This window comes from Cololabis saira, chromosome 14, assembly GCF_033807715.1.
Source record: "Cololabis saira isolate AMF1-May2022 chromosome 14, fColSai1.1, whole genome shotgun sequence".
Classification (NCBI taxonomy): domain Eukaryota; kingdom Metazoa; phylum Chordata; class Actinopteri; order Beloniformes; family Belonidae; genus Cololabis; species Cololabis saira.
This window is the reverse complement of record NC_084600.1, coordinates 15,954,235-15,973,247: the sequence shown is the minus strand read 5'-3', so window position 1 is coordinate 15,973,247 and position 19,013 is coordinate 15,954,235. Positions and strand designations below refer to the sequence as shown.

The 19,013-nt window shown below is 42.6% G+C and overlaps 1 protein-coding gene across 6 annotated transcripts in view; it reads right to left on the bottom strand.

Moving 5' to 3' along the window:
• Positions 1–19,013, bottom strand: part of gria3a (glutamate receptor, ionotropic, AMPA 3a) — an 88,063-nt gene that overhangs the window by 42,297 nt on the left and 26,753 nt on the right. For all 6 annotated transcript variants that reach the window (XR_009784068.1, XR_009784067.1, XM_061739922.1 and 3 more), the window contains exon 4: positions 7,198–7,385. Coding sequence is in view for 4 of the 6 variants with exons in the window: in XM_061739922.1 (XP_061595906.1) it covers positions 7,198–7,385 (188 nt within the window). In the remaining 2 variants the exon portion in view is untranslated. The remainder of the gene's footprint in view (positions 1–7,197; positions 7,386–19,013) is intronic.

Sequence of the window (19,013 nt, the reverse complement as noted above, 5' to 3'; positions counted from 1 at the left end):
TATCTGCTAAACCTGGTGTATTTACACTGCTTAATGTAGTGTTCATTAATATGCATTGTCCCATCTAAATAAAATAAACTTTAAACTGTGTTTTGTGATTAATAAGCACGGTTTTTAATTATTTTGCGTTGGGTCGATGTAGCAAATAAAATCGTTGGGACCATCCAGCTCCTCAACCATCAGTTACGTGTTTCACGTGAGCAGTTCAGATAAAAACGGTAGTCAAATCAGCAAAAATGTCAGTTTGCTTGATGAAATATATTAATTCCTGATAAAATAAGTTTGTTAGTGCACAGCTCTGCTCATGTACGCATGTGAATGAAAGTACGTTTGTGTACATGAAAGTACAATGTGCATTGAGGCTTCTCGCTTCGGGAATCCCGGTCTGTGATTGGACGCTGCCTCGGTGTCGCCGCTGCTCATTTGCATAAAGTTCAGATTTTTCAACTTCAAATTTAGAATCAGAATCAGAATACTTTATTGTCAGTGTACCTGGGTACTGTGAGATTTAGATTTACATGCTGCTCCGGCTGCTCCCGACGCCTCCGCTGCCTCTGCTGCTCTCGCTGCTCCCGCTGCCTCTCGACGCGCGTTTTCATAGAAACTGAATGACAGCCGGCTGCCTATGACGCCCGTGACGCTTTCAGTGTGAATGCAGGGTTAGCCCAGCAAAGAGTTGGTGCTACCTTGGAACCGGTTTTCTTGCCCGGAGCCAGTTCTTTGTCAGTGGAAACAGAAACCCCGGTTCCAGACGCAGCACTGGCCCAGAACCAGCCCTGGAACCGGTTTGGTGGAAAAGGCGTATTTGACATCACACAGAGCAGTGTTTTCTTGTTTAGTCATATTCTCCAGGCAACATCCAGAGGAACAAGAGCTTCGGTGGTCATTTTAAAACCGAGCGTGTTTTTTATCCCAGTGGCTATGCTTGTATCTCTGACAAGGCATTTCCATGAGCAAGTCCCAGTTAGCTGTTGGATTTACTGAAAGACGGTATTCAACCAATCAGAAAACGCATGAGCCACATCTTCTTGTTTTCAGAAATAACCTCACCTTGTGATTCTCAGTCTCGGTCGTTCAGAAATAATCACAGGCTTTTGGCGTTAAGCTGGACCCAGAGGTACTGCAGCAGTACCAGATGGATGAAAATGAGCATATTATGGCCCATTTAAGTCAGCTGCCAACCATTATGAGTTGTCCCCTACACATTTGGTACAACGTTCTTTCCATATAAAGTACCTCACTAAAACATTAATAAAATAAATTCCTTCCCCATTGATTGCTTTTCCCAACTGACTCAACACAGTCTGAAAAGAGATATAAGTGGCCAAAAACAGCAACGGCCAACTTTCAAATCAAATTTTCCACAAATTGCCAAAACTCCTCCCATGTGTGTGTCCACATTTGGTTAGGGTGGTTAATAATTATCATTTGGATATCTTGGTCTCCATACATACTTTAAGCCCAACTAGCAGTGCAGCATTGAACCTCACAATGTTGATTTGTAAGTCCCCCCACAGTTTACATGTCTACACAGATGGTGGGATTGCTATAAGGTTCGTTTCATGGATTTGAGATTCCCAGAAGCTGAAACTGTGGGAATTTTACAACATCTTGTACATGGAGGAGAAGTATTCTGGTTGTAAGGGAGACATGGAGAGTTATGGAAACGCCAAAGGAGTAAAGTTGATGAGCTAGGGGAACTAGGGCAATATTTGTTTTGAGGATGTTGTTAGAAAAGTACAGAGAAGGTCAGAGGGAGCCGCATGGTGTCTTTATAGACCTTGAGAAAAGCAGATGACAGGATGCCGAGAGCGGTCTTGTATGGGATATTATTGTATGAGGACGTCTGGAGGAGCAGAGAAGTATGTCAGAGTGGTGCAGGACATGTACAAGAACTACAGTGTGCTGTAGGTGTGACAGAGCAGTTCAAGGTGGGGGTGGGACTGCATCAAGGCTCGTGTGCATGTTTTCTGTGGTGATGGACAGGCTGACAGATGAGGTTAGGCAGGAATCTCCATGGACTACGATGTTTGCATATGACACTGTGATCTGCGAGAGCAGGAAGCAGGTGGAGGAGAAGCAAGACAGATACATGTGGGTGTGAACGAGAGCGACCCGAGCAGAACGGTGAGGCTACAGGGAGCATAGATAAAGAAGGGGGGCGGATTTTAAATACTAAGGGTCCACTGTCCACAGCAAAGGAGAATCTGGAAAAGAGGTGAAGAGGTGTGTGCAAGCAGGTTGGAACGGGTGGAAAGAAAGTGTCAGGGGTGATATGGGACAAAAGAATACCAGCAGGCGTGTAGGACGGTGGTGAGATCTGATGGTGAGGTAATGCTGTATGGTTTAGAGCAGTATTCTTCAACCCTGGTCCCCAGGACAACATTGTCTGCCTGTTTTAGATTTTGCTCTGCTGTAACACTCCCAGCTAAAAATAGTGGACCATGGACAGACTAGACGAGAAGATGATGGTTGTCCATTCATTTGAATCAGGAGGTTAAAGGAGCATGAGGCTCCTTTTAAAAAATTAGACTTTATAGCGCCACCCTTCACCACGACGGCCGTCGGGGGTACTGCAGCCAACAGTGAAGCCGGCACGGGAGAACGGGGAGAACGCACATGCAGCGTCATGTGACGTCACATCTGCAGCCCAGCGCGGGAAATTCCGGCCCGGAATTGCAGCACATTTTGCAGCACACAGCCTGTTCAAGGCAACGGAGAGATACACTAGAGGGCTCATTGTTTTTGGTTTGGAACGCTTTATCTGACATTATTACTAGAAAACTTAAAACGTATACGAATTTTTTTCATAAATCCTGCCTCAATCCTGCCTCATGCTCCTTTAAAGTGTTAAAATGTTTTGGAGAGAGAGTCAGAGAGGCCAGACTGAGATGGTCTGGAGATGTACAGAGAAGGGATAGGAAATGTATCTGTCAAAGGATGATGATGTTAACACTGCCAGGAGGGAGGCCTAGAGGAACACCATCGAGGAGATTTATAGATGTAGTGAAAGAGGACGTGAAATTAGTTGGCGTGAGGAGAAAAGGATGCAGACGATAGGCTGAGATAGAGGCGGATGATTCGCTGTGGCAAACAGCCAAAAGGAAAAGAGGAAAAAGAAGGGGGTAATTAGTTATGCATGCTCAAGTTTATTTATTTTGTATTTATTAAATAAAAAATGTGCTTCATTTGCTTGACACTGAAAAAAAAACTGGCATCTTGAAATGACAACAACCCTTGAAAAATAGCTACTGAAACTCCAGGCTGCAACGCCACAAAACACCAAGAAAAAGCAGCGTCTGTAGTCTGGCGAAGGCTCGCTGCCATGTCCCAAATAACGCTCGGGATATCACTCAGCTTGTCATCGAGTCAACACAGATTCAAACATTCTCAACTAAATATCAGAATAAATAAACACCTGACTGTCTCCACCATGCAGAGATAACTCTGTTTGCTTGTTCACTTATTCATTTATACAACTTCCAGGCAAACAATAGCTTTGCTTTAAAAGCCACCATAAAAGTTGACATTTATGGAGTTTACATGCCTTTAAGAGTTTATGGCAATTCCTGTAGGAATGAATGGACATTTGTCTGACTCGTGTGCAACACACATACACCGTAACAAGACTTAGTCAAGTCATATTTATACTAACAACAGCATTTGAATTATAATTATTTGAGGAGATATGAATACTGATTTCTTCTAACAATGCTGTTAACGGGTTCAGATCTCGGTTTTGGAGGTTGATTAAATCAAAACAGCATAAAATAAAAGGAAAACGTAATTCCAAGTATTATATAACATCAGCGTATGATTTCATCCGAACAGAGTGCCACATTTCCCCGTCTCGTCATCGGATGTGGAATTCCAGTGCACCCCTGGGTGCCGAGCGCAACTTCTGTTTCCCTCCACAGCTCGAGACAGCGAGACTCGCAACTGTACGGCTCAATTCCCACAAGCTCAACGCCTCCCCGACTGTGCAGGATGAGGCTGGAGGTGATGGATCCTTCTCTGGGAGCAATAACAAATCCACTGAGCTTCTATTATTGATGAGAAGCCTTAAAGGTGTTATCACTCCGCCTTTACTTTACTTAAGGGATGAGCAAACTGATACTTTTAAGCACGGTAAGAGAGTCGGCAGAAGTGTCAAAAGGAAAAAGAAATCCCGCAGCACATTTATCAACAAAATAAAACCTGTTACCACTGAAACAAATCTGATGACTCAAACAATTAGCACAACCTGAATGGCTCCATATGAATTGTAGATGTACCAGTCTGGCTGCTCGTAGCAAAAATATTTGAATAATTATCATTTCGTGGACTGAAAAATACATCAAGTCGAGAACAGTTACCTCCTGATGCCTGACTGATCTCAGTTGTGTTTGCTCACTCTCGCCTTCATGAGAGATCTTCCCTCAGGCTAGGAGGGTAGGCTATTTATAGTAGGCTCATTGTTGTTGCTGTTATGGGACAGTGTGTCCTACTTACACTGGAGCTGATATTACATTAAAGTAAGTGTTGATGTCACAGCTCGTATAAGAAATTATTCTCAAGAGACATAGGTGCGGCATGCCACTTTCAAGCATCTGGAGAGACACTTGCCTGACAGATGCTGCATAAAAGTCCTCATTAAGCCACAACAGATAGGAGATTATGGGTGGATATGCCTGTGGTGACCTAGGGTGCCAACCGCTATCTTACAATACACTCACAGCTAGATCCTGATGTGGGGGGCGTGTGCAGAAACCCTCTCTTGATTAATGGAAATGTTCAGTGCTGCCACGAAAATATTCCCCCAGTTTCAGAGCAAATAGAGGCAGATCTGCCCTGAAGGTCAAAGCAAAACCCGTCAAAAAAAAAGAAAGTTACAGTGTGCCCTGGATTGATGATTCAAATAGGCGTGCGCACGGAGCAAACAAACTAAACTGCTGGGCTTCGTGCCTTTTTCTAAGTCGTTACTCTGGTGCGCATCTGCTTGCAGCAGCTGTGAAACCGTAACTTTTAATTATCAAATCATTCACATTGGCCTTTGCAACGGACAGGCGACCGGTCCAGGGTGAGCACCGGTCTATCGCACGGAGAGAGAGCTGGGATCCTGCCCGGCAGAGCTCAGTGACACCCAATCAGAAGAAGTGGGAGGGATACATGATGGATGGATGCATGGATGGATGGATGGATGGATGGATGGATGGATGGATGGATGGATGGATGGATGGATGGATGGATGGATGGATGGATGGATGGATGGATGGATGGATGGATGGATGATGGATGTATAAATGGATGGATGGATGATGGATGGATGGATGGATGGATGGATGGATGGATGGATGGATGGATGGATGGATGTGTGGATGGATGGATGGATGGATGTATAAATGAATGGATGGATGGATGGATGATGGATGGATGGATGGATGTATAAATGAATGGATGGATGGATGGATGATGGATGGATGGATGGATAAATGGATGGATGGATGGATGATGGATGGATAAATGGATGGATGGATGGATGGATGGATGGATGATGGATGGATGGATGGATGGATGGACGGATGGATGTATAAATGGATGGATGGATGGATGGATGATGGATGGATGGATGGATGGATGGATGGATGGATGGATGGATGGATGGATGGATGGATGGATGGATGGATAAATGGATGGATGGATGGATGGATGGATGGATGGATGGATGGATGGATGGATGGATGGATGGATGGATGGATGGATGGATGGATGATGGATGGATGGATGGATGGATGGACGGATGGATGTATAAATGGATGGATGGATGATGGATGGATAAATGGATGGATGGATGGATGGATGGATGATGGATGGATGGATGGATGGATGGACGGATGGATGTATAAATGGATGGATGGATGGATGGATGGATGATGGATGGATGGATGGATGGATGGATGGATGGATGGATGTATAAATGGATGGATGGATGATGGATGGATGGATGGATGTATAAATGGATGGATGGATGGATGGATGATGGATGGATGGATGATGGATGGATGGATGGATGGATGGATGGATGGATGGATGGATAAATGGATGTATAAATGGATGGATGGATGGATGGATGGATGGATGGATGGATGGATGGATGGATGGATGGATGGATGGATGGATGGATAAATGGATGTATAAATGGATGGATGGATGGATGGATGGATGATGGATGGATGGATGGATGGATGTATAAATGGATGGATGGATGGATGGATGGATGATGGATGGATGGATGATGGATGGATGGATGGATGATGGATGGATGGATGGATGGATGGATGGATAAATGGATGTATAAATGGATGGATGGATGGATGGATGGATGGATGGATGGATGGATGGATGGATGGATGGATGGATGGATGGATGGATGGATAAATGGATGTATAAATGGATGGATGGATGGATGGATGGATGGATGGATAAATGGATGGATGGATGGATTTATAAATGGATGGATGGATGGATTTATAAATGGATGGATGTATAAATGGATGTATAATTGGATGGATGGATGGGAATCATTCGGAGTCATCAGTCATTTCTCATCGTTGCATTCAAAGTGTCGGTTGGATCTTAGTTTTTCAGTGCTCTCTCTCAGTAAAGGTCCATCTATTTATTTGAATTAACTACAGATTCAAGTCTAGGTAAAAAAATTCTTCCTTATCTTTTGTATTTATTCTTTTGACGAAAAAGAGGTCTCTTTAGAGCAGACGCTGCCTGCACTAAAAGTACATTAGCAAACATTAAACGAAGACTCACTCCGGGAAAACTGGAGTCGATAATCATTGAGAAAACACAGATGAGCAGAGAAGTACATTAAACCCAGAAACCTCAAACAATATGAACACAGACACACTCGCACGCAAAACAACAGATGACAAGCACTAATTTAATGCCCATGTCAGCTGTTTTAACACAAGCTATAAAGGAGGATGTGAGGATCTGAGGCGATCATGGAGAGCTGGTGGAGAGTGAGCCACATCTGCAAGTGTTTTATTTCACATGGAGCGTTAACAGATGCAGAGCTTGGGAAGAACGTGAGGACTAAGCAGTCTGTTAACTCTTTTACAGCCCTGGGGCTGGAAGATGGGTATGAATAACACCATAGAGCATTTAAATCCAGATGATTAAGGACGGTGTAAGTTGGTTCAATACCTGCTCCAGTATCACGTTGATCCTGTTCACCTCACAGTCGACGAGGAAGCGTTTCTCCTGCCGGCGGTCCATCTCCTCGATGATGCGCCGGTACTCTGTCGGATCCACGATGTTCCCCACTGAGCGAGCTGTCACCTGCCAGTTTTTGGCAACGGCCGACTCCATGATGGCCTGGAGGATTGCAAAACCTGCGGGTATAGAGAGGGGAGGGGGGGAAGCTCCATCACAAACATGTCCTTTTAAATCTCAGAACGCACGGGCAAAAATATTTATGAGTATTCAGCGATAGCAACATGTTTAACACTTTTGGCTGGTTCAAATGTTTGAGCAATGAACTCCTCTGGCAGGAACCACTTCTAGCAAAATAAATGAAGACAGCAAATGTTTTCTTCTGTTTTCTCTTCCATTAGTTTAGCGAGAATCTTGGTGACACTGCCATGATGTCAACTGTGGTTTCATCATGACGTCAAGCGATTTGCTGTTGTTGCAGGGTGCAGCTGGGAAAGGGGGTCCAAACTTACTTTGGGTATTCACAGAGTACTGACAATGCTTATGAAAAAAAGTAATGAAATAATGATGATTCAAGGTAACTTAAACACGGAAAAACCTCCTTTGTTGTGTTGCTTTAAATTAAGGTGGTTTTTAAGAAATGAGTGCTTGTGTGCTGCGGAGCAAGGATAAAAATGTCTGTGATGGTACGGCATCGTATCACTGCACCTGACAAAAGTCGTGCACACTTCTGCGATGGCAGCATCAATAAAGCTTCAAATACTTTATTAAAGGTGTTATTAATTCCCACTTACTAAGCATATATGGAGACTTTGAGGTGATGGACTTAACTCAACGCCCCGTCCGTTGAATCACAGCCAAAAGGTGGAAGCTGGGGCCAAAGTGTGATTTTAAGAGCGGCAGTGAGCGCGGTGGGTGGGAGACATCGTGGGGACATGTGAAAGGAGTATGCCTTGCCCTCAATTGGGTTGAACCATGCAGAGAGGTGGAAGTGAGCATAAAATGCTGCCTGTGATTGCCTGCTTGCACCAGCTCCCGGGGGCTCGCCTTATGAAGATATAGAGATTTTACAGCAATATACTAGATGTTGTCTTCAGGACATCTTTTTTAGATGCACAAACATTTGTCAGTGGGCCATGCAACAACTTGTTTGCAGGAAGAATTATTCAAATAGCAATTGAACCTTTTTTAAAGGGGACCTATTATGAAAAACACGTTTTATCTTGCTTTAACATATATAAAGTGGTCTCCCCTCATCCTGCCAACTCAGAGAAGGAGGAAAGCAACCAAATTCTGCAGTGTCTGTACAGCCGCCTGGATGAGCCGTCCAGTGTGATGTGACTTCTACGAGCCGTTCAGATTCTGCTGATTTTCGTTACGTAACCAAAATGCAAACCACGCCCACAACTAAACACCGTGTAACTGCATGCGAGCGTCCGACTATCGCATCGCACTGTGTGACATCGGACGCTCTCTGTCCATCTCCCTCCAGCCAGCTGCCACTTTATTGAGGTTTTTGTAGTGAAATGAGGAGGTATCATAGAGATAACTTCTCATTCCAACTAACTGGATCAGCCGTTCCTCATCCATGACTGTTTCCTACAGCGCTTTCAACCGGCTTTCAACATGAGCGACAGGAAGAAAATAGAAGCAGCGTCGTGCTGCACAGCGCTGCCGCCAGATAGGACAGTCCAATAGAAAATAAAGGAATGGAAGTGATTTTGTCGCTGATTCTCGCTCGCATCGCATGCAGTTAGGACACGGTGGAACTCTGCCGGCCGGAGCTTCCGCCATTTTTTCATAGCGGTGTATCGCGTCATTCAGGCAGCCAATCAGCACAGAGCCTCATTATCATAGCCCCGCCCACTCAGAATCCCGCATAGATAATGAGGTTAGAGAATGGGAAGATAAAGACATGGCTCAGAGGCTGAATTTCTAATTTATTTAGCAAAAACAATCAAAAGCTTGTTTTTAAGACATTCAAGGCCTGTTTAAAATAGGTATTAGATGCCATAATAGGTCCCCTTTAAATTGTCTAGATGGTTTGTGAATAATGTGCTCATACAATTACAGAACATATTGGGTATACATTTCTGCTGTCAGCTGGCAGATTAATGACTCTTCTTTGGGGTGGATATCAGGGACGGCTGCCAAAAGAGGATCGGAAAATACAAATTTTTCAGATAAATCAGTTTCAGCAGTAAAAAATGCGAATGAACAAAGATGCACAAAGCAGTCCCTGTGGGGTTACAGTGCATGATTAACTAACTCCTGAATGAGGAACGGCTCAGTGTCCTACGCTGTTTTGGCAGTGCATCACAGGCTGTCACAACATTTACCTTTCTCCAGCCTGACAGAAGAATCCAGACTTGCAAGTTTAGCGCTAAGAGTTGGCACAACACACACCAGCAAGACGTACCACGTGCATTCAGGCTAATGCAGGGAATATCACTGCAAAAGAAGCAGTTTGGGAGGCAAAAACTGCACAACCTGTGTTTCCTTTGCAGAGTTTGCTCCATCGTGTGTTGAATCCGAAGCAAATGAAAGGAAATAGCTGAGGTAACAGTAACCTGGATGAGCTGTGACACTAAAAAGCCACATTATGCTGGTGGGGCCTGCAAATAAATGTGTTTACTAATGGTGGTTAAGGATTTATGGTCAGCAGTGAAGACAGTCAGCCTCTAAATCAGCTTAAAATAGCTTCATTTGTTCCTTTAAGGACAGCAACCAAATAAGATGAACAAGAATAGACATCGACTGTCCATATTATCTACTGTTGTGTCAGAAGAAAGTAATAATTTGTCCCTCCCGCTTGTTCATAATTCCTGTAAAGCCTGCTGTTTCAAGTGAATGTGATGCAGATCCAGGAGCGTTGAGGTGGTCTATTTGCATACATTTGCATGCATGCTTTTGTTGGTGCAGTCAAAAGGAAGTGAAAGTGATTTGTCTGATTACATAATACAACACATTATATGAATGCGGTGACAAGCCAGCACAAAGACTGTGAGCCAATCAGGTGTGACAGTCACGGCTCATGTTAATTTCTATGGGTTTTTGTAAAGGAATAGAACATTTTGCACGGTTTTTCTGCCAAAGTGAAGAGTGTCACCTCTCAGAGTCTGGGGTTAACGGACTTTGCAGCGTGCTGCTTTGAAATCCAGAGGCAATCTGCAGTAATATTTACTTAATTGATTCCATGGATCAATACAAAGGAGTTCTCTTCATGCATGACTTATCGAGGGGAAGTGAAAGAAATCCCTGTTTTTAAAGTGAAACGTCCCTCAATAAGTGTCAGTATCCGGCTCTAAAACCGCCTCCATTCCGGTTTTGAGTCTCCTTTTATAGGCCAGTAAAAGTTGACGGCTTGTATATATGGATATTACTGTAAATAAAGTTAAAATCCAAAACGCAAATGCACTTTATTGCACAGTGTGCACATTTTACAAAGTAGGAAAAAGACTGATGATGATTGATCACAAAAATGGACAACATAAAATAGAAATTTGCTCATGCTCATTATCTAAATATGAAAGTGCACAGGATGTGTCAAGCTGCAGTGAAATGTATGGTGACAGAAGCTCATTATGGACTGTATTCGGTCCTAACTGCTGGCAGAAAAATGAGTGTTTAGCACAGAGCCAACACACTAACGCTGACTACACCAGATGAGAGGAATGGCATGCTGTGTTTCCCTTTGCTCTTACAAAAGGAAAATATTGATGACTGCATAAAATCATATATATATTTTTAGCTAATGAATAAGCTTGTGTAAAAAGTCTTTATTTAAGTGTTCATGTGCACATAGCCGCGCTGCTGGAGGCAGGCATTATCCAGGCTGAATGAAAACGGGCTGTCAGCCTGCATCACAACCTTCCTGCAGCTCAGCCCAGACAGCAAACCAGACAAGTTTACGCTAATGACTGTATGTTTTACAAGGTTATATAGAAATTCACTGCTCATTAATATTTGAGAATATTTGGATACCCTGCACAAACGATATTTCTCATGTCATGGATCTGAAAGGGAAAATAGCTCTCCGACGACATAAACTTTCAGTTTCCTTATATCTTACACATTCATTTCTGCAAACCCTTCTGTAAATGAGAGTCTATTCATCTTCATAGTGTGGAAGGATAATGTGCAGTATTTTAACCTGGAAGTCCTTTTATCACATTTATCATTTATCTTTCCAGTGAGTTTAAAATGTGAATGTATAAAACCATTTTAATGCTTAAAGGAGACATATCATAACTCTTAAAGCAGTTCCCTGAGGTCCTCATGAAATGTCTGGGACATACTTTGGCCAAAATATTTTGAATTACAGTACAAAAGCTTCTTTTTCAACTATTTCTCTGTTCTGAGTGGCTGGTTTTTAGAGAGTCTGCCACTCGACTCCAGCCACCCTCCGTGGAGATCAGTGTTTTTGCTGCCAGCTTCAGAGGTACAGTAAATACAGCCTGATGTGATGGATAAAGATAAAGTTGGGGAGGGGGGATGATTGGGCCTTGGTCTGTGATGTCACAGAACCCTGCAAATCTGAGTTTCATCATGCAATTATGTCAAAGACTCTGAGTTGGTGAAATGTGATACAGATCTATGAGCATTGAAAGTGTTCATAGGACTTTAAAATTGATGACATGTGTCAAATTATACCGCCTGAAGATGTGAGACGCCTTTAAGCTCGTCATGAATTCTTTACCATTCATGAGCGAATGATCCAGAATGATAAAGTGCTACGAACACGTTCAGCTCTCACCTGCAGCTCTGCAGCTCTCAACTGACCAATGAGCACCATTTAATCTGCACTGCTTTGAAAAAAGTGCTCTCGCAGCAGAAACGACTGGCTGCTGTCAACGGGTTCAAGCATATGCTGGGAACTGCTACAGACACGCGAGCTGACATGTTCTCGCCGGAGCTGCTATGTATTCAGAGCACGGCGACGAGGCTGACATGCCTGCCCTCCTTTCCCCTGCCGGCGACCTTCACAGTGAAGAGCTGAGCAGACAGCGTCGGATCAGGTGCCGCCCTTAAAAACAAGTGGCTCTCACTGTGAACTGCTACGTTAGTGACTCAGGGGACCTGGAACAGAGGTGTCTATATATGCGTCTGACACTTGGAGAGAGACGACGCGGGTTGTGGCATCCGGATGCACCGTGGGGGGGTCTGATGAATGATAAGGAGCTGCTGAGCTGACCTTCGCCGCGGTATCAGGTTAACACATGCAGCTTAGAAAGATCAAAACCAGAATCCAGCACCTTTTTTTCTTTGAAATCACTGGTGGAAGAAGAGGAGTCAGCTTATGGGCAGAAATATGTGCCACTAGAAACTGAATTTGAATCATTTATATTTGAATTTGAATTGCTCAACTTGAATTATTGCATTAAAAAACTGAATCTGAATCACATAATTTGAATTTGTATTGTTTAATTTGAATCATTGCATTGAAAAACTGAATATGAATCACATAATTTGAATTTGTATTGTTTAATTTGAATCATTGCATTAAAAAACTGAATATGAATCACATAATTTGAATTTGTATTGTTTAATTTGAATCATTGCATTAAAAAACTGAATCTGAATCACATAATTTGAATTTGTATTGTTTAATTTGAATCATTGCATTAAAAAACTGAATCTGAATCACATAATTTGAATTTGTATTGTTTAATTTGAATCATTGCATTGAAAAACTGAATCTACATCCCGAAAAAACTGAATCTACATTCAGCTCTCACAATTCAAATTCAGTTCTTGAAATTCAATTTCAATTCTACTATGCCAGACATCCGGGTCTTCTGGAGGAACAGCAATCGAGTGCAGATACAAAGAACTCGGGTATCAGTCACGTGACGTTTTTTGTTGTCAGCGCCATCTTGAGGACAAATTCAAATTATGTGATTCATATTCAGTTTTTTAATGCAATAATTCAAGTTGAGCAATTCAAATTCAAATATAAATTATTCAAATTCAGTTTCTAGTGGCACATATTTCTGCCCATATCAGCTCTCCTCCCGGTACTCTGACACGTGGCACTGAACATCATAAGTCGGGATACGCATGACATTTTGAAATGTGTTAGCAGCTGCTCAAGAAAGAGGAGGATTTAGGAGGATTTAGGAACGATTCCCTTCAGAGTGTTATTTTTCTTTCCTTTTCTCACCGGAAACTAAGCTGGATATTTCAGGTTTTAACATTAATAGTCTCTCGTTGATGTTGCCTTATTAAGTGTACTTACAGCAGGAGATACGTGGTAATAACAGATAAGTTCAGGAGCCCTGAAGTGAGGAAATCAACTGAAAATGACATTCAGTGTGCTCCATTATGAAAGCTAAATGCCAGAGGACGCCACAGCCTCCCGAGTATCACCACTGGTGAGCTTCGTCAGTTGGCACACAAGCGACAGAGTTTTGGTCGACTTTGTAAACAGATGGCGTGTTTTACACCAGCCATCAGGCAGGACACCCATCAAGGGCATCTCAGAGAGGCAATTATTCAGCACCGACCCGAAGAAGTACACGTATCCAGAATCAGCATATTGTCACGAGACTATAGATAGCACAAAGTCTTGCATCTCAGACATGCAGCACAATGTTTAACAAAACAACCTTGATGCTGGGGGGGGGGAGCATTAATCACTTGGGTGTTGCGTAGCGCTGCTAAAGCTCCGTTTCCAGGCACGCCAGTAATGAACAAAATACTCTGCAGCTCTGCAGGGCCTTTAGCTCCTATTAACTCACCGTTTAATTTTACAGCCCGCGCGTATGCAGTGCACTGTGTCTCCTTTAGAAGACAGTAATTTGCAGTAAACAAAACAGAGTCAACAAGTTCATTAGAGAGTGAAAAAAAAAGTCACACCTAATAAGAATCCCAGCGTTTGCTTGTTAGTAGCTGGTGGAGAAGAAAAACGGAGGTATGCTGTACTACCGGGTGGAGAAGGAGTATTGTTTTTTAAATGTTTTATGAGCTGGGAGCTCTGCTCTGAAGGGGAAAAGGTCACTGAGAGAAAAGGCAGAGGATCTTGACGCCAAAATATTTTGGCTTAGAGGATCTTTTAGGGATGAGGCTGATCGCTGTTGCCTGATTGAGTAACACATCCGTCTGTGTTCATTCGTGCTGCGCTCTGAAGACGGCAACGAGCTGCTTCACATCTAAATAGTGACCTTACAGATATTTAAACATAAGAAATACCTCGACTGAGAGATCATGCTTTTCTCCGCTCTTCATAATTTCTTCAAATGAGCAAGAGTTGCTCGACTGAGCCCCCGCAGTCTCCGTACAATAGTTTAGTTTCACGCTGCGCTGAAGTTCTCATCCCAGTGATAAATATAAACAGTTTAACACTTCTATTACAACCCAGTTGGGACGCTGTGAGAGTAGGAATAAAACAGAATGAAAAAGTTGATTTGTAAAGCTAATTAACAGATATATTATTCACAGCAGGACATATAAAACATATCTGTTAAAAGTGAGGACATGTAGCATAGTAGAACATACTAATACCAAGCAATGCTCTTATAATGGATGTAGCATTGTCTCAGGGAAAGATGCAAGTCTTTCCCATCATAATGGCAGCATAAGTTGTTATATATACCTTTTAAAATCAGTTTCCCCTTTAAAGATTTGCAAGCGGCTCATTTAATTCGCACTAATGCTTCATCGCTCCATCAAAGATGCAGGCTTTTGCACCGAGCGCTGATGACAAGCCAAGCAATCCCTCTTCTCTTCAGTCCAGAGAATGTGGGGCTCCCGGTTTCCAGAAGAACTTCAAATGTCAGTTGGCGGGACTACAGGATACAACTTTTCTCGGCCCATCTTGAACGAGGTGTTTCTTTGTCATGTTCACAGATGGCTTCTTCTTCATAGACGGTGATCAGAGATTGTGATTTCAGGAATTGTTCCTGAGCCCATGCAGAGGATTTCATGGCATCATTTAATCTGTTTTTAATTTACCCCAAAGAACTCCGGCATCCGGTACTGATTACATTGCGTAATTTAGATGCTGAGATATTAAAAGTCTTCACGATTTTATATTTAGGAACATTGTTCCAGATGCAGTTTTTCACAGATTCGTGAATCTCGGCCCATCTTTACTTCTGAGAGTCTCTACCTCGCTAAGATCTGCCTTTCATGCCTTCAAGGCTTCTGTCACCCATGTCCCAACTTTTCTGAGGTGTGCTGCTGCCATCCACATCAAAATAAACTATAGTGATTTGTGAAACTATACAAGGGTTTTTATGTTCTGCTGTGCATAAAATGTGAGTTAATTAGATTTGCAAATCATTACCTTATGTTATATTTCAATTCACAACATCTTTGCAGCAATTTAGGAAATGGATTTGCACATGTTTATTAGTTAGCTGACAAGGGGAATTAAGATTTGTCGTGCCTTTGTAGAACATATTCACACTTTCCAGCGAGCTGTTTTGATTTTTCAGACAGAAGTTGTCCATTTTATTCACCATCAATGCTCTTTTCAGAGTGGGTTTGAACCACAGCAGATGGCAGCTTTAGTGGACTTGTCTATGGAAACAAGAAGTGAGCTATTGCAGGAATGTTTAAGTGAGAAGAAAATCAACATTACATACGTCTGAAACACAGAATACAAAAGAAGCCCTTAGTCAGTGCATGCAAAGAACAAAAAGAAAAAGAAAAGTAGGGGCCGTCCATGCTTTTATCCAACATATGTTTCTTCTGAAGTTCATTCTACAATAGTACTCGAATTGACAGTTTGCTCTTTTATCATCTCACAAATTAAATCTGTTTTTACAGGCTGCTGAAAGAGAAGGAGAAAAGGACAACACTCCTCCTGAGGAGATCGGCGATGATGTGAAACAGGCCTACGACACAGCGACTACGCCTGAGATGCTTTGATGTTATGCAAATGAGCGTCCATCACGTTCGGGCTGGGCAGCAAACTACAGTCTCCTGTGTTGGATGATGTGGTCACATCCTCTACGAAGCTTTTCAGAAGGTATCAAAAATACACGCTGTCAAAAAATGCTGCAGATGTCAGATCCTGTTAAGCTAGCTACTGCAGCAGGGATGTTATACTTCATATTGTGTTTATGCTGAAGTCTTCAAACACAAAAACTATTACTTTGAAGTTTTCCCACTAAATGAACCCGAAGAAGTGCCTAAAGAGGACGGCAGTTGTTGGGGTAGTAGAGCTGGTCAGTCTCTTGAATTTATGAGCCTGGTAACCCATGCAGAACGGCCCAGGAGATCACTATATTCCTCCCTGGTATGATATTATTTGCGGCCGAGAGGACAGGCTTTTATGGAGCGTAACACTTCTAGCTACACGTGTGAACACAATAATATTGCAGATTGCTTGTAGTCAGTACTCGAGTTGTAAAAAAAAATCAGGGGGGATGGTGGGTTTTATCATATGGGGACAGATAATTTGTGCTGATTACAAATAATATAATATATTACAAATAATAGCAGTGACCAAAACACCTGCAGAAACACTGCAGGAATGACATAGCAGCAGTTAAATGCAGCCTTCTGTAAGCTTTAAATATCCACTGGGCTTACATCAAATACATCAAAACACAACAATAAAAAACAGTTTTCTGAACTTATCAATATGACTCTGTCCTTCACAGGATAAGTAACATGGATCACTGCAAAAACTCAAAATCTTAACAAGAATATTTGTCTTATTTCTAGTTAAAATGTCTCATTTTAGTAAAAAAATCTCATTACACTTAAAACAAGACTCATCACTGGAAAAGACAACAACTCTTACCTGTTTCAAGTAGATTTTAACTTGAAATAAGTAGAAAAATCTGCCAGTGGAACAATATTTTTTTGCTTGTTATAAGAAGTTAAATCTTGTCCCACTGGCAGATTTTTCTACTTATTTCAAGTGAAAATCTACTTGAAACAGGTGAAAATTGTCAAATAAGTTATTTTTCTGGTGATGACTCTAAATGTTGAAATAGCAGTAAAACCACATTCATTGATGAAATGACATAAGGGATGGAAAGGGGGGAAGGCAGTTTTACTGGGGGGATGATTTGGACCGTTTTTATTTCAGGGGGGGATGCCGTCCCCCCTCATCCCCCCTCAACTCGAGTACTGCTTGTAGTCATTTATGATGCTTTGGAATTAGGGATCTTCATCTTAGTGTCAAATTACAGTAAATCATAAACTGGCTTTCCTTAAATGACTACCAAGGCCAATATTTTTAACTCTTGATTAAAAACTATTCGATCACATTCAGAATCAATCATATAAAAGGAGATTTACCCCCTTTGTGGCCGACTGAGTGAAAGGAGGAGCCTCTGCTGGCACAAGGCCACGTGTTTCTTGCGGAGAGCCTTGGTCAGTGGCTCACATGACGGCTGAGTGTGGTGTGTGCGGTCTCAACTGTGACTCAGGCATCCCTCCCCCCCTCCCTCGAGAAGGTGACCTCTTTAAAAATTCTCTCGCAGGCATTTCAACCGCGACGTTGTCATGGGACGCCCAAAGCTGAGCGCAAGACCAAAAGGACTGAGACAAAGCCTCTGAACCTACTTTAGAAAAATCTCTAATCTTGTGTTTCACATGAAGGAGGCTGCTTTCAGGGGACAAAACTCGTGGAGGATGTGAAATAAAAGGGATTCAAGCTGCCAAATTACAGTAAAAGGACACTTTTGAGTATAATTAGCTCAACAACACCCACTCCAAAAGCGGTCCAATGTAGATAATGGTTACATGTTCCAAATTAGTTGAATTGCAAAGAGCCTCCCCACCCACTCCAACCACATCTCTAATCAAAGCTGATCAAATAGATTGTTTCTTATCTAACGGCAGATGCAAAGTTGCTAACCGAATGCTGAAAAACTCCACTTTTATCTCTTGTACAAGCTTACTTGACATTTCACAAAATAATACATTAACTTCTGTTCCACTTAAAGATTAATCTGATTTAAAGTCACACACAGGCATGAAATTTTAAAGACGGAGCGACAGGCTGGCAAGCGCACGGTGTTGATAGCCGAATTTGGACCACATGAGAAGCGGCGGGCTCTTGCCCATCAGTGAGAGCTGCACTGACTGTCTGCTCTCGTTTCTCCCATCTCATGAAAAAAACACAGCCTCCCGTCTCCTGAGCAAATAAAAATGGCGTTTCCTCTTGGGCAAACAGAGGAGCGCACATCACATCAATCTCTTTCATAATGCAAAAAGACCACTGTTGTAATGGCTTTGCATTATCCTGAAAGCAAGTGTCCTGAAATAGATGAGCAGCGTTAGAGCGACGCAGAATCAAGCAGCCAGGCATAAACAGAACAAGGGCTAATGAAGCAGACAGACTTCTTTATTAATCACCTGGTCTCATATTCCGCCATGGGAAGTGCTAAGGTTAGAGCAGATTGGATATGACGACTTGGATCTTATAAGAAAAAAAAAAAAAATGCGGGGATTGGGCTCTAAATTTGATGTGCTAAAAAAAGATTTTGTGCATCTGGCAGCACATCTGACAGTTGCTTGGCCCTCTGTGCTGTTCTTTGACATAAGAGGAGCACAAAGCCTCTGCTGACTCGTGCATTCCTCCCCTCATGCTACATCTCCATAAGATGCAGCTGCTCCTTTGTCTGCGAGCACCTGAGGCGGCGATGCTGAGCCTTAGGAGCAGGGACAGCAGCAGGAGCAGGTACAGGGACTCCTGCCCGCTCTTTAATGGAAGTGGCCGCATCACAAGTCGGGGAAACAGAAAGCAAAATGAATGTTTGCTCGTTTATAAATATCAGTCACAGTCGTGACAAGTGAAAGTAATGAAGCTTCAGGTTTCCAGGCAGTGAGGTTTCAAGACATCC